We start from the raw sequence: 12,511 nt of genomic DNA, 5'->3' as shown, positions 1-12,511 counted from the left end.
TCAAGCTCTGTCAATATGTAAAACTCAAGGCTGCCTTCAAAAGTTGATTGTAGTAACCAGGCATGGGGGAGTTCACCTGTAATCCCAGCTACTCAGATGGCTCAGGAAAGACAATTACTTGAGCCCAGGAGTTTGAAGCTAGCTTAGGTAATACAACAAGACCTTGTCTTAAAAACAATTTTTTTTTTGTACTTTATTATGCTAACCATCACTTACCTTGCTATGTCATACACACGGTCTGCGATCTGACTTCCAACCTGAAAGATTACAAGAGGCAAAGAGGCAATGATACAAATGTGTTGAGTGGGGTTAACAGAGAAGGAACATTCCCACAGATTACTTATGCTTCAACATGATAAATATTTTCCTTTATCCCTCTTTCTATTTCAAAACAGTAAATTTCTTTTCAACTCTCAAATAGGAATATAACAAAATATACCAGGAAACATTTTGCAGTTAGTTTCATGAAATCAAGATTAACATTCTTAAAAATATTTTAAGATATTTGGCTTTAACATTCCTCACAAGGGAGAGAAAAGTAACAGCAACAAAATAAGCACATTACTATCCCCACAGATGAACATGAGGTATACGAAAGTGAAAAACTCACTTAAGCTTTATTAGAGATCAATATACAAGTTGTCACTCAAAAACTTACAAATTTTATATTACTTTTAAATAGCTACCAACCTTTTTGAGTGACATGTACAAATTAGAAAAAAAAATCTGAAATATAGCCCCCATCCCATCCCAAAGTAAAAATGGTCAGAAGGCTAAGTATCTTCTGACCCCATATTCTACTCATTCCCTCATAAACTTCTGAGTTTCTATTAATACATGAAAGTTCAGAACATAGGTGTATTTGTGTTTTGGAAGAAAGCTGCCACTTAGTACCTCCTAATACCAATACCTTTTGTTTATTATAAAAAGAAATGTCATACACTTCATCTCATTTATTCTAGCTCTGCACATTGGTGTGTCTCCAGTGAAGCAGTAATCCAGGTGCTCCTCTTGAAGATGAAATGGGACTACGACGAACACACGTCCTTCACACATATGCCATTCTAAGGAATTCCCATTTTCTGCTCTTCAGGGGGAAACTAGCAACTGGTATGATCATATACTCTGTGCTTATGGATGGAGAACAGAAAATTTCCTGACAGCTGACTTTCTATCTCTGTAACAGACTTCATCAACCTCTGAGCAGCTGTCTCATCTAAAGCTTTCTGAAAACTGACACTGTCAATTACCTGTGCTTTGCACAGAGCTCTGTTCAAAATAGCAGCTGAGTAAATGGCTGTTGTTTTAGCCTGAAAGAACGCATTTTACTCAACTCCAACTTGCTTCCACCCCTGAATGAAATATATACTGAGACCTGAGCTCAGCGCTGCATCCTCAGAGAAGAAACTCAATTCCTAGTCTACCAAGGCAGACAGGAAAAGGTCTTTTAACCTACCACAGATAAATCAGGTCTTAATTTAACTTTTGTAAAACATAAGTAAGATCACATCTACTCCGTGCTTATAACCATCCAAGAGTCTTACACTCCTGTATGGCAGTGTTGTCCCAAATAATGAATGCCACAAAAAATTTTAAATTTTCTAGGAGCTATGTTTTAAAAAGCAACAAGAAAATTTAATATTAATATACTTTAATCCAGTATCAAAGTTTCATGTAATCAATACAACCATCCTTAATGAGATATTTTGCATCCTTTAAGTCGCTGAAATCCGTTGAGTATTTCATACTTATAACACGTTTCAATGGGACTAGTCACATTTCAAAGGCTCAACAGCCACGTGTGGCCACCAGTTTCCATACTGACTGGAGCACAGAAGAAATTCTAGTCTTTACCCTGTAAGGCCCTAATAACCTGGGTCCTCCTAGCCTCCTTTCCCATCCTCTTCCTCACTGCAGCTTCACTGAAGGCCATCACAAAGTCGTTTCTGCTCGGGAGCTTTGCATTTGTCTTTCCTTTTGCCCCATAGACACTCCCCCAGCCTGCCTAATTCCTCAAGTCTGAGCGGCCGACCCTGACCATGGGCAGTCACACACTTCATCTCCCAACCGTCACTTCTGTAGCTGAAACTACCTTTCTTGTGTGTGCCTGTCTGCCTTTTCCCCTCTACAACGAAAGCCTGTAAGTACGACGGCCTAACTTTTCCCCGGCCAGTTAGAACCCAATCAATCCTTGATGCGTAAGTGAATGAATGAACAGCACACTACAAATACCCGAACAGCCTTTCTCCCTAACACTAGCCCCGGAGTCGCAAGGCTGCAGCTCAAGGTCACACGATGAGAAGGCGACTCCCTGGGCCTAACCGGAGCTCGCGGACTCAAAGGTCAGCGCCACTCTCCTCCGCTGTCCCGCGGTCTCACCTCCTCCTTCAGGTAGTCAAATCTCATCGGCTCCGGCTGCTGAGCCGCCCAGTTTTTCTGTTTTCTCTTCAAAGCCCGGTCGAAGATATTTAGAGCTCCAGGAGAAGTGCTGCCTAAAGGGGGGATGCCAGAAGCGACCTCTCGGCAACTAAGGTTCTCTGCCGGGACCCTTGCGTCCCAGCGCCTTAGCCACCGACGGCACAGCAGCCCCGGCCGCAGCATCTCCACCGGTCAACGATTTATTGGCGCACTTCGTAGTGCGCCTGCGCGGCGCGGCTACGACAAATGCAAAGCGACAAAGAGGTTCGCAAAAGGGGGTAAAGTGGAAGTAGTTTGGCCCAGTTAGCCTACCATTGCGGCAGAAGGTCCCGCAGAGGATTGTGGGTGTGGGTTCCATGTGAAGCTGAGAGTGATCCGAACTGGTGAGTGAAAAACAGCGTGAGAGCTGGTAGTCGGGGCTGCAGAGGGACACAAACATTCTATGACACGACTTACTTTGGGTTTATGAGGGCCACACCCCTTGTTTCCCTTTCTGGAGTCTTTGTTCAGGTTTCTTCAGTTCTTTTCAGGGTTGCTTCTCAGATTGCCACAGCCCAGTAGCTTCCCCATGAGAAGTGGGAGGTAGGAAGGAGATCTGCGTTCTGGGGAGAGTATAAGGTTCTCCGCGTTAGGCGGTGGGGTGCATTGTCGGGATAGCGACATAGTTCAGTGGTGTGGTGGGGCCGCCTTCTGTTCTCTAAACTGGATGTTTAGAGCTTTCGTTTTAAATATTTACATGTATTACCTGTACTACGGTAGCTGGATGAGTGCCACCAACGTTCTAAAGCTGTTTAGAGAGTTAAGTGCTGTACCACTCTAAAATGTGTAAATGCACCAGTGAAACATTTGATTTTTTTTTTTTTTTTTTTTTTTTTTTGGTTAGTGTGTAATTTTTCCCCCAGGTATAAGGAAAACAACAGGTAGAGTGTCAGTCCTGTTTTTAAGTAAAGCAGCGTTGTCTTCCTTGATCAGTCTTTTTGCTTTTAACAGTTATGAAGTTTGACTTTTCGCACAGTTCATATCCAGAGAAGCTAACCCATCAGAGACTATGAGGAAAAGTGTATTAATTTATATAGATATTTAAATATGTTTATGAAGGATCTACTTGTTTGTGCCTTTTTTAGAATAAGGAATTATAGAAAAGAAGTGATATTTATTAAGTGAAGTGAGACTACCTGGTTTTTGCGGGAAGGTAGCATTTAGAGAAGAAACTTTGTAAGTTAAGCCTGCTTTAATTTTGGCCTGTTTAGTTAGGGTGCTATGTAGAAATAAAGACTGTTGGGAGTAGTAGGAGGTTAAGATTAACAGAATGAGGCTAGAAGATAGAGAAACAAGTGAGATCGACTGAGGTTTGGGAATTTCCTAATTACATTCGTTTTTAACTTATAACCCTTACAGATACACATCTAGAGATACAGACATTCTAACTGCAGTGGGCTACTAAACATTTGTTGCACTCCATGAAACCTTAAGACTTTGCTTGGGTTGCCTTAAAACTAGAGTATGTTGTGAATCAATAGTTTTTTTAAAAATTTGATTACATTAATCTTTCATTACTGTAACATTTGTTTTATTTTTCAGTATTAGGTTTCTTTGAACAGTTCTTCAGTAAGACTTTTAAAATGTCATCCAAACAAGAAATAATGAGTGACCAGAGATTTAGGCGTGTTTCAAAGGACCCCAGGTTCTGGGAAATGCCAGAAAAAGATCGAAAAGTCAAAATTGACAAGAGATTTCGAGCCATGTTTCATGACAAAAAGTTCAAATTGAACTATGCTGTTGATAAAAGAGGACGCCCTATCAACCACAGCACTACTGAAGACTTGAAACGTTTCTATGACCTTTCAGATTCTGATTCTGATCTCTCTGATGAAGACAGCAAAGCATTGAATCAACAGAAAATAAAGAAGAAAAATCATCAGACAAAAAAAGAAATAGATTCAAAAAATGTGATTGAAGAAAAACAGAAGGAAACCAAGAAAACTAATCAAAAGGATCCTGGAAATAAAAATGATTTAGATAATTCTAAAAGAATTCAGGAAATGAAAACCTTGTGTAAATTTAAGAACATGGATTCAGAAATAAGTCCTAAGAAGGAAAGCAAAGAACTCACACAAAAAAGTACAAAAGAGAAAGAAAGCACTATTGAATATAGGAGAGACTCTTTTCCCAAAGGAAAACTAAAGACAGATCCAAGCACCTCTAAAATCGTGAAATCCTCCAAGATCAATTGTTCTAAGACAAGAGAAAAGCAATCAGGTTCGTTAGGGATCCTGTGGGCTTAGAATAATTTTTTTATACTGGTCTTTTAAAAAGGTAAACAATACTTATTTATATAGAATGTTAGCAGTGGTTAAATACTTTAGAAATATAAAGCTCTGAAAAGAAAAGTAGGCAGTGATTTGTTTTTTGGTGATAGAAGTAAAAATTTGAGTCCGAAAGTTAATTTGTGGGCAGTTTTGAGAGCTATAATTTCTAATTAGTTAAAGTAGTAGATAGTATATGATGAAATGTGTCTGAAGAAGGAAGAGTTGGATATTCATTCATCTAGTATGTGTAAATAAAACATGAGTAAGGCATGATAGGATTATTGCTAGATTGTAGGATGCCTTTGTGCAAATTAGAACAAAGCATGCCTCCTGAACACAGAGCCTCCCAGGGTTCATAGTTCGGTTAGGGGATAACACTTTTGAATGAAATAACAGCAAATACAGCTAATACAGCACTAAGCAAATACAGCTTTGTAAGGTGCATGGTTTAATCAGTAGAAGTTGGCTTTGATTTCAGTCCTTGCCTCTTTGTAGATGCCTTTGTATGAGTAACAATCTGCTAAGCTCTTTGCCACGGCCCTGATCTAAAATAGAACTGTCCAATAGAAATACATAATTTTGAATTTTCTAATAGCTGTGTTAAAAAAATAAACAGCTGAAATTAATAAATATTTCAAAAAAGTTTTTCAGAAATACAAATTTATTTTTTGATATGTGATCAGTATTTTTAAATTAATGCAGTTTTATTTTTATACCAAGTATAAATATGGCTCAAGTTGAATGAGCCACATTGCAAGTGCCAAATTGCTACGTGTAGCTACTACCTATCATGCTAGAATAGATCTGAGTGAAAGAAATTCAGAATCGTAATTCAAGATAGAGTAATACTTCCATAAAAGGTGTTTAGTAGAGGAATATGAAGTTCAGAAATAGTCACTGAAACTATAATCATCAGGAAGATTCTTAGGGGAATTTGTATTTCGATTGAGGACTGGAAATAGTTAACTTTTTGAACCAAAGCATTCTATACGAAAACTTTTTCAGTTATGATTGGGTATGTTCAGAAGAGAATCTGGTAATCCTATTTGATTAAATAATAAGGTCTTGAAGAGGTGAATGGGTAATAGAGCTAAGAATAAGTATTTAGAACTAAGAAATAAATACATGGCTCTAGTTTGTGTTTACGTGTTAACTAAGTTTATTGAAATTTTGTGTTACCACTGGCAGCAGGAAATTTTGAAGTTAATGTTTCTTGCTGATGATGTAACTAAAAATTGTTCAGATGTGGGGCTGAGAATTTAGCTCGGGCACAGCGCCTGCCTGGCAAGCACAAGGTCCTAAGTTCAGTTCCCAGTACCGGAAAAAAACCAAAAAAATAAAAATAAAAATAAAATTATAAAAATTGTTCAGATGAGCCAAACAGGCTAGTTGTGGTTCTAGGACCCAGAGAGGTTTTAGGAAATAGCAGAGAGAGTTCTTAACAGATGACAGGGGAAGGTAGAAATATCAAGCTGTGGACAGAATTTTAGGTAGGAGAGACTAGGAAATCAGAGAAGGGATCTTATTTCATTTGTTGTGGAACTAGGCAGCAAGCTTCATGAGATCCATCAGGAGAAAAAGGATAGGAATCTAGTTCCTGATATTGGAGCATAAGATTTTACTGGCATTAGCAGCAGAGTTGATTTGATATTTATTTGTGAGGTAAGTTGGTCTAGCATCATTGAAGTTCCACTTGACTTAAGGCACTAGGTTAGTGTAGTGTGGCCTTCTTTGGAGTGATTTTATAGAATTTTTATATATCTTTTATATACTTTATAGAATTTTTCCAATTTAATTTTCTCAGTAACTTTGAGAAATGAAAGTGATTTATACAAGGACACACAGTACTATAACTCACGTCTTCTGAATCTTTCTACGCTACTATAATTTATATTTGTGTCCCAGACTAGAAAAGGCATAATTTATTAGTAGGAGTTAAATGACTTTTTAAAGAGCCCTCTTGTCTGTGCAAGGGGCTTTTTAAGTGTTACAAAGTTAAAGTTATATGAGCAGGTGCAGCTTGATAACATCTCATTATAAAACCTTCATGCTAGTATTTGCATTCCTAAGAATTTAAGTAAATGATTTCATGTGTATACAAAGAATGTATTGGAGTATTATTTTTTAATTTAAAAATGATAACCTAAATCATTAATATTTTTGATAAAATATGTTGCAGTACATCCAAACATCTATGATATGTGAAGTTTTAAAAATAGGTTACAAAGGGGCTGGGGATTTAGCTCAGCGGCAAAAAGCGCCTGCCTGGCAAGCGCAAGGTCGTGAGTTCGGTTCCCGGTACCGGAGAAAAACCAAAAAAAAAAAAAATAGGTTACAAATCAAAAATTATAAGACCAGCTACTTTAAAAAAAATTGGTTGCTGAGTCATAGAAAATAGTGAGGAAATTATGTACCAAAATAACCATCTAGTTATTTCTGAATGAAAAATTACTAGGCTTTGTTTTCTTCATTAAACCATATTGTCTTAAATTATTTTCTTGCAGTCAGTATTCATTATGTTTATAGTTAGGGAGAAAAAAAATGGTAAAGCAGTTCTTTAAAAGTTTGAAAAGTAGCAAGGTTTAAAATAACTACTAGGGCAGTGCAGTCTGGAAACAGGCAGTTACTTATTTTAATCCCATTTATTTCAATGAATAAATACTCTGAATGTAGTTGATATTGTGGGAACTATTAAAATTTCTTTGATCTGCCATTTATCAGTTATACAACTCAAAATGTGCTGTATGTAAGATTTTAAGTGATAATTTTTTTTATATTACTAGGTATGTATTATTTCAACATCTTAGAAAAAATATAACTTCTGTGACATCAGAAATATTTAGGATAAAACTATTTTAAAAGTGTAGTGAAAAATACCAGTAGCATGCAAGAATAATGAAAATGGCATGATAATGATTGATACTTGGGACATACTGCTATACTAGGTAGAGCTGTTTGCACAAAGTGATATTTTAAGTATGTTGCTTACATGTGAATTCTGCTTACCTCATAATAACTTTCTTTTGTTGTTGTGCTTTTCTTATCCTTTGTTCAGAAATTATGTCTTCTTTTGACCTTTTCACATTACAACTTAGTTATTTTTTATTATCCCTACATCATTGTACTAAAATAAAAGGCATTTTCTGCTTTTCCTCCTAACAAGATGCCTTTTTCCCAATTAGTTTTTTTGTTGTAGTTTTTTGCTTTTTGAGACAGAATCTCACTATGTAATTCAAGCTAGCCTTGAACTCATAGCAATCCTCCTGTCTCAGCTTCCTGAGTGATGGGATTACAGACATACGCCACTATGCTGGGCTGTTCAATCAGTCTTGAGTCAAATGGTATCTATGAAACTGTGTCCTTATGATTGATACACGTGTCTACAAACTGAAATGTCTCTCTGTGTGATGCTTTAGAGAATAGTCATAAATCAATAAGTTCTTGTTTTATTTATGAATTCGTCAAAGGCATTGAATCATGTTACAAATTATCTTTTTCCCTTCCACCTAACTAAATACTTTGTACATAATAGTAAAGAAATATTTGACAAGTGAATAAATATTATGAGGATAGGATGAAGAGAACTAAGTTTCATTCTAATCCTTAAACTTTTAAAGTTGCTTTTTATTTCTCCAGGGTTAGAGCCTAGAAGAAGTGGAAGCACCAACTGAAATAAAATGTATAGGATAAGATATATATACACATACAGTAGATAGAAGGTATGATTGTTCTTAGAAGTAGGAAATGAACCCTTTCAGTATTATGAAGACTTACAAAAAGTCCTGTTTAAACAAAAGCAATTTTGGACTCTTGAATATATTGCTAACCCTAATAGTTAAGTTCAACAATTAGCAGAAAAGTCACAATTACTATTTCTGCCTCTGTAGGTGATCTCATCCATGTCACAGCTTCTGTTGTCAAACATATGAGTCAGATTTTCTTCTTCAAGCCACATTTCCTTGAGCTGTATCTCGTATAGCCAACACCTTTACTGATATTTTCTCTTGAGATAATTCAAAGGTACTTTGAATTCAAAACTGAGTTCACAGTCTCCCCCCACCAAATACTGTAAACTATTTTTCCAGTTTTCCCTATTCATCTCTACATGTAGCCTACTGGCTCATGAAGCCAGTGCTTTCATCTTTGACACTTTTAAAACTCTGTTTCCCATATCAAATACCTTGTCACTGATTGCTGAATTTATACTTTCTTTTAGCTGAATCATAGAAGTTGTATGTTTTCTGGATTTAATGTCACAATAACTTAGATTCAGTTTAATTCAGTGCATATATTCCTCCCTTTAACATGTTTCAGCGGTTCCATTCATAATAAGAGATAATGATGGTAACATGTCTGACAAAGATGTTCTGAAGGAAGATTCAGACACTGATGAGGAAATAGGAAGTGATGAAGAATCTGAAGATGAAATCATAGGTGATGGTAGAGCTTCAGCTGATGATGGAAGTGAAGATGAAGAAGATGAAGATAGTGAGGATGATGATGAAAGTGACAGTGGTCCTGATCTTGCAAGGGGTAAAGGAAATATAGAAACTAGTTCAGAAGATGAAGATGATTTGGCAGATATATTTCCAGAAGAACCTGGTTTTGAGCATGCTTGGAGAGAATTAGATAAAGATGCTCCTCGAGCTGATGAGGTACCATTTTTAAGATTACTTGTAAATAACATATCACAATTAGCTTTCGTGGGTGGTAGGGTTGGGAAGGGACTAAAGATGTGTATAGTGCTTGCCCCATATGTAAGAGGTCCTGGATCTGATCCCCAGCACTGCCAAAAGAAAAAAATAATATTGGTACCAGTGAAGTTTTTCCTACCCTTATGTATTTATTTGAAGGGACAGGACTGGGGACTTAACCCAGGGTATCACACCTGCTAAGCAAGTGTTGTACCACTGAGCCACATCCTTAGCTGCTGATAATAATATTCTTGATGATTCTGTTTAATACTTTGTGATATTTACTGTGTTTATAAGTTAGAAGATGTCTCTCCAAGCAAATAAGGAAGTTCATAAATAAGTCCCTTGAACTTTTTAGAAAGAAGTTATTTTAGCTAGTGGTTTATGTTTCTGTTCTTGTTGTACCTTGGGGAAATGCTATGGGGTAACATAACTTCCCTGCTCATGCATGGGTGGCAGAATAGCTAGCTTAGTAAACATAGGAAAATGTCATTTTATGGTCACTTTCTAATTCAAAAACTAAAAACCAAATGAAAGTGTTTATCTGTTACAGTTTACTATTGTTTCACTCATTGGAAGTTCACTTTTACATATCCCCCAGGTAACTACTGTACTGCTAACATCAGAACTTGAGGAAAAAAGGATTATATTTTTGAATCTTTATTAGGGATTGAAAATGATATAGATTTTATTATATTTAATTCCTTTGCTTTCTCAGATTACACGTCGATTGGCAGTTTGCAACATGGACTGGGATAGATTAAAGGCAAAAGACTTACTGGCTCTGTTCAACTCATTTAAGCCTAAAGGAGGCGTTATATTTTCTGTAAAGGTGAGAATTGATTTCATTTTGAAGTCAATGTTTCTGAAGTTAAATCTGACTTTTTTTTAATGACTTAAAACTATGACTATTTTTCCTTCTAAAGAAAATATTCTGGAAATTGTCCACTACAGTTGGGTGTGAAACTGATTTAACAGGAATAGTGTTAAAAAAGAGGAGGTAAAATTCTTATTGATGGGTTGTATGATTGTATCCACCTAGAAAACCTAAATAAACAGAAACTCAGTACAGGACAAGGTATAAGTTAAATATTGTAAAACAAATTGCATAACCTATTATTAGCATTAATAAATTAGGAAAAAATCCTGCTTATACTACCAATAAAACCACATGAAATTCTTGGGAATTACCTTAATAGATAGAGATGTTCTATCTGAAGTAAACTTATAACGGTTAATAAATTTGAAAAGCATAAATTTTCAGGTACCATATTTCAGACCAGCATAATAATTAAGAATTCACACTTCATTAGAACCAGGGAGTGTGGCTATAGCTTACAGGTAGAGTACTTGTCTAGCATATACAGAGCCCCTGGGTTCAAATCCACAGTATTACAAAAAAAAAAAAGAAGAATTCAGGCTTTGCATCGTGATAGACTTGTGTTCAAATGTTGATTCTTGTGTTAGATGATCTTGGGCACTTTTAATAATAGTCTCTCAAATTATTTTCTCCTTTGACAAATGGATATAACCATGTTATTCCAATGGTGACTGTAAGGAGCTGAAAAGGACCTCACATGTGTTTAGTGCACTCCTTAAAACAGCTCCTGATTATTATTTTTTTTTTTATGGAAAAAAGGTAAAACAAAATTTCATAACAAAATAATAGAAGAATAACTATAGTTAATACATTACATGTTGTTGTCTTTAATGTAGTTGCTCAGAGTACAGGATTCCTCCAATCAATATTAGCATAAACCTTCCTTTTAAATGAACTAAGAGACACGGATAGTATAACTGAGTTGCGTCTTTCCCCTTTTCCCTACTGTCCTTTCCCCTTTCACCCATAGTATTCTTTTTTAAATATTTAAAAATGTCAGTTCTGCAGTTCAGTTGTAATTTTGATCAAAAATCAGTTCAGTGAAATTTTAGAAAAAGGATACTAATCTAAAAAAAAAATTAAAAATGGCTAGTAAACTTTTGAGAAATCATGCCAGTGTAAAGGAATCACCATACCACTTACAATATCTAAACATTTTACAATGCTTTGAGAGTTCACATGTTTGATGTAAAATTGGACAGAATAGATGCACAAGTTCATATAATTTAGATCAAAATATGTCTGAACATGGTGAGAGAAATGGACAAATTATTGGGTGGGAAACTTCATTCATATTTTCACATTGTAATATCCCAAGATAAATGACAGAATGGAATGAAGAGGAAAAGTTAAAAATCAAACCACAGTAGGGATGTAACTCAGTGGCACAACACCTGCCTGGCAAGCACCAAGCCCTGAGTTCAATTCCTGGTACCAAAAAAAGAATCAAAACACTTTTTTGTGTGTAATGGAGTACTACATAGCCATAAAGAACGATAAATTTGAGGTATTTATAGGTAAATGGATATAACTTGAGACCATACTCTTAAGTGAAAGAAATCAGACTCACATGTATAAAGATCACATTATCTCCCTGGTACAAGAAACTGAAAGAGTAAATAAGGACCAAAATGTGCAGCAGATATTGGGAAAAGGAAAGAAATTATTCAAAAGGAAGGAAGAATTAGGGTAGGGGTAGGGGGAAAGGAAGGAAGAAAAAAGGGAAAAAAATTTTAAAAGAAGATAAAATGGAAACAAAGTTTTGTAAATAGGGAGAGGGGAAGATGGGTTGAAGGAAAGAGGGTATTGGGAAAAATAGAGAAATCAAAATATATACAGGTACAAATTCCCTATGATGCATATGATCATTATGTATATCTAAAAAAAAATCAAACTACAGAGACAAGATAAGAAAGAAGTGTGTTTTGTTATTTCTTAAGTTTTGGGAGATGGTAAATAGTTTCTAGATCTATAAAGGAGAAAGGAAAAAATGAAAGAACATATGTGACTACATATATTTAAAACTTCTATACAACCAATTATGTAAAACTCAACATTAATAAGAAAAATTCAAATCTTGTTGATAAATTGAATATTTCCTACAACTCAAACAATTCTATATTACTTATCAAATGCATATTAAGCTCAGCAGTATCAAGTGATGTTAAGTTAATGTAATCATATTTCTTGACTCACAAAGTAGCCAAGAT

At 35.6% G+C, this 12,511-nt stretch overlaps 2 protein-coding genes across 5 annotated transcripts in view; one reads left to right on the top strand and one right to left on the bottom strand.

Annotated features, from left to right (window-relative positions):
* Ndufaf5 (NADH dehydrogenase (ubiquinone) complex I, assembly factor 5) overlaps positions 1–2,654 on the bottom strand; it is a 42,465-nt gene extending 39,811 nt beyond the window's left edge. For all 4 annotated transcript variants that reach the window (XR_001233234.1, XM_013512338.1, XM_013512337.1 and 1 more), the window contains exons 1-2: positions 2,380–2,654; positions 217–257 (exon numbers count right to left, since the gene is read on the bottom strand). Coding sequence is in view for 3 of the 4 variants with exons in the window: in XM_013512338.1 (XP_013367792.1) it covers positions 217–257; positions 2,380–2,601 (263 nt within the window). In the remaining variant the exon portion in view is untranslated. The remainder of the gene's footprint in view (positions 1–216; positions 258–2,379) is intronic.
* A 56-nt stretch (positions 2,655–2,710) lies between these two features.
* Positions 2,711–12,511, top strand: part of Esf1 (ESF1 nucleolar pre-rRNA processing protein homolog) — a 64,507-nt gene continuing 54,706 nt past the window's right edge. The window contains exons 1-4 of the mRNA XM_005380886.2: positions 2,711–2,801; positions 4,000–4,677; positions 9,042–9,382; positions 10,140–10,253. Coding sequence (XP_005380943.1) covers positions 4,041–4,677; positions 9,042–9,382; positions 10,140–10,253 — 1,092 coding nt within the window. The 5' untranslated portion in view covers positions 2,711–2,801; positions 4,000–4,040. The remainder of the gene's footprint in view (positions 2,802–3,999; positions 4,678–9,041; positions 9,383–10,139; positions 10,254–12,511) is intronic.

This window comes from Chinchilla lanigera, unplaced genomic scaffold (assembly GCF_000276665.1).
Source record: "Chinchilla lanigera isolate Chin_1 unplaced genomic scaffold, ChiLan1.0 scaffold00014, whole genome shotgun sequence".
NCBI classification, from domain to species: domain Eukaryota; kingdom Metazoa; phylum Chordata; class Mammalia; order Rodentia; family Chinchillidae; genus Chinchilla; species Chinchilla lanigera.
The sequence above is the reverse complement of the archived record's forward strand: the minus strand, read 5'-3'. Positions and strand labels throughout refer to the sequence as shown.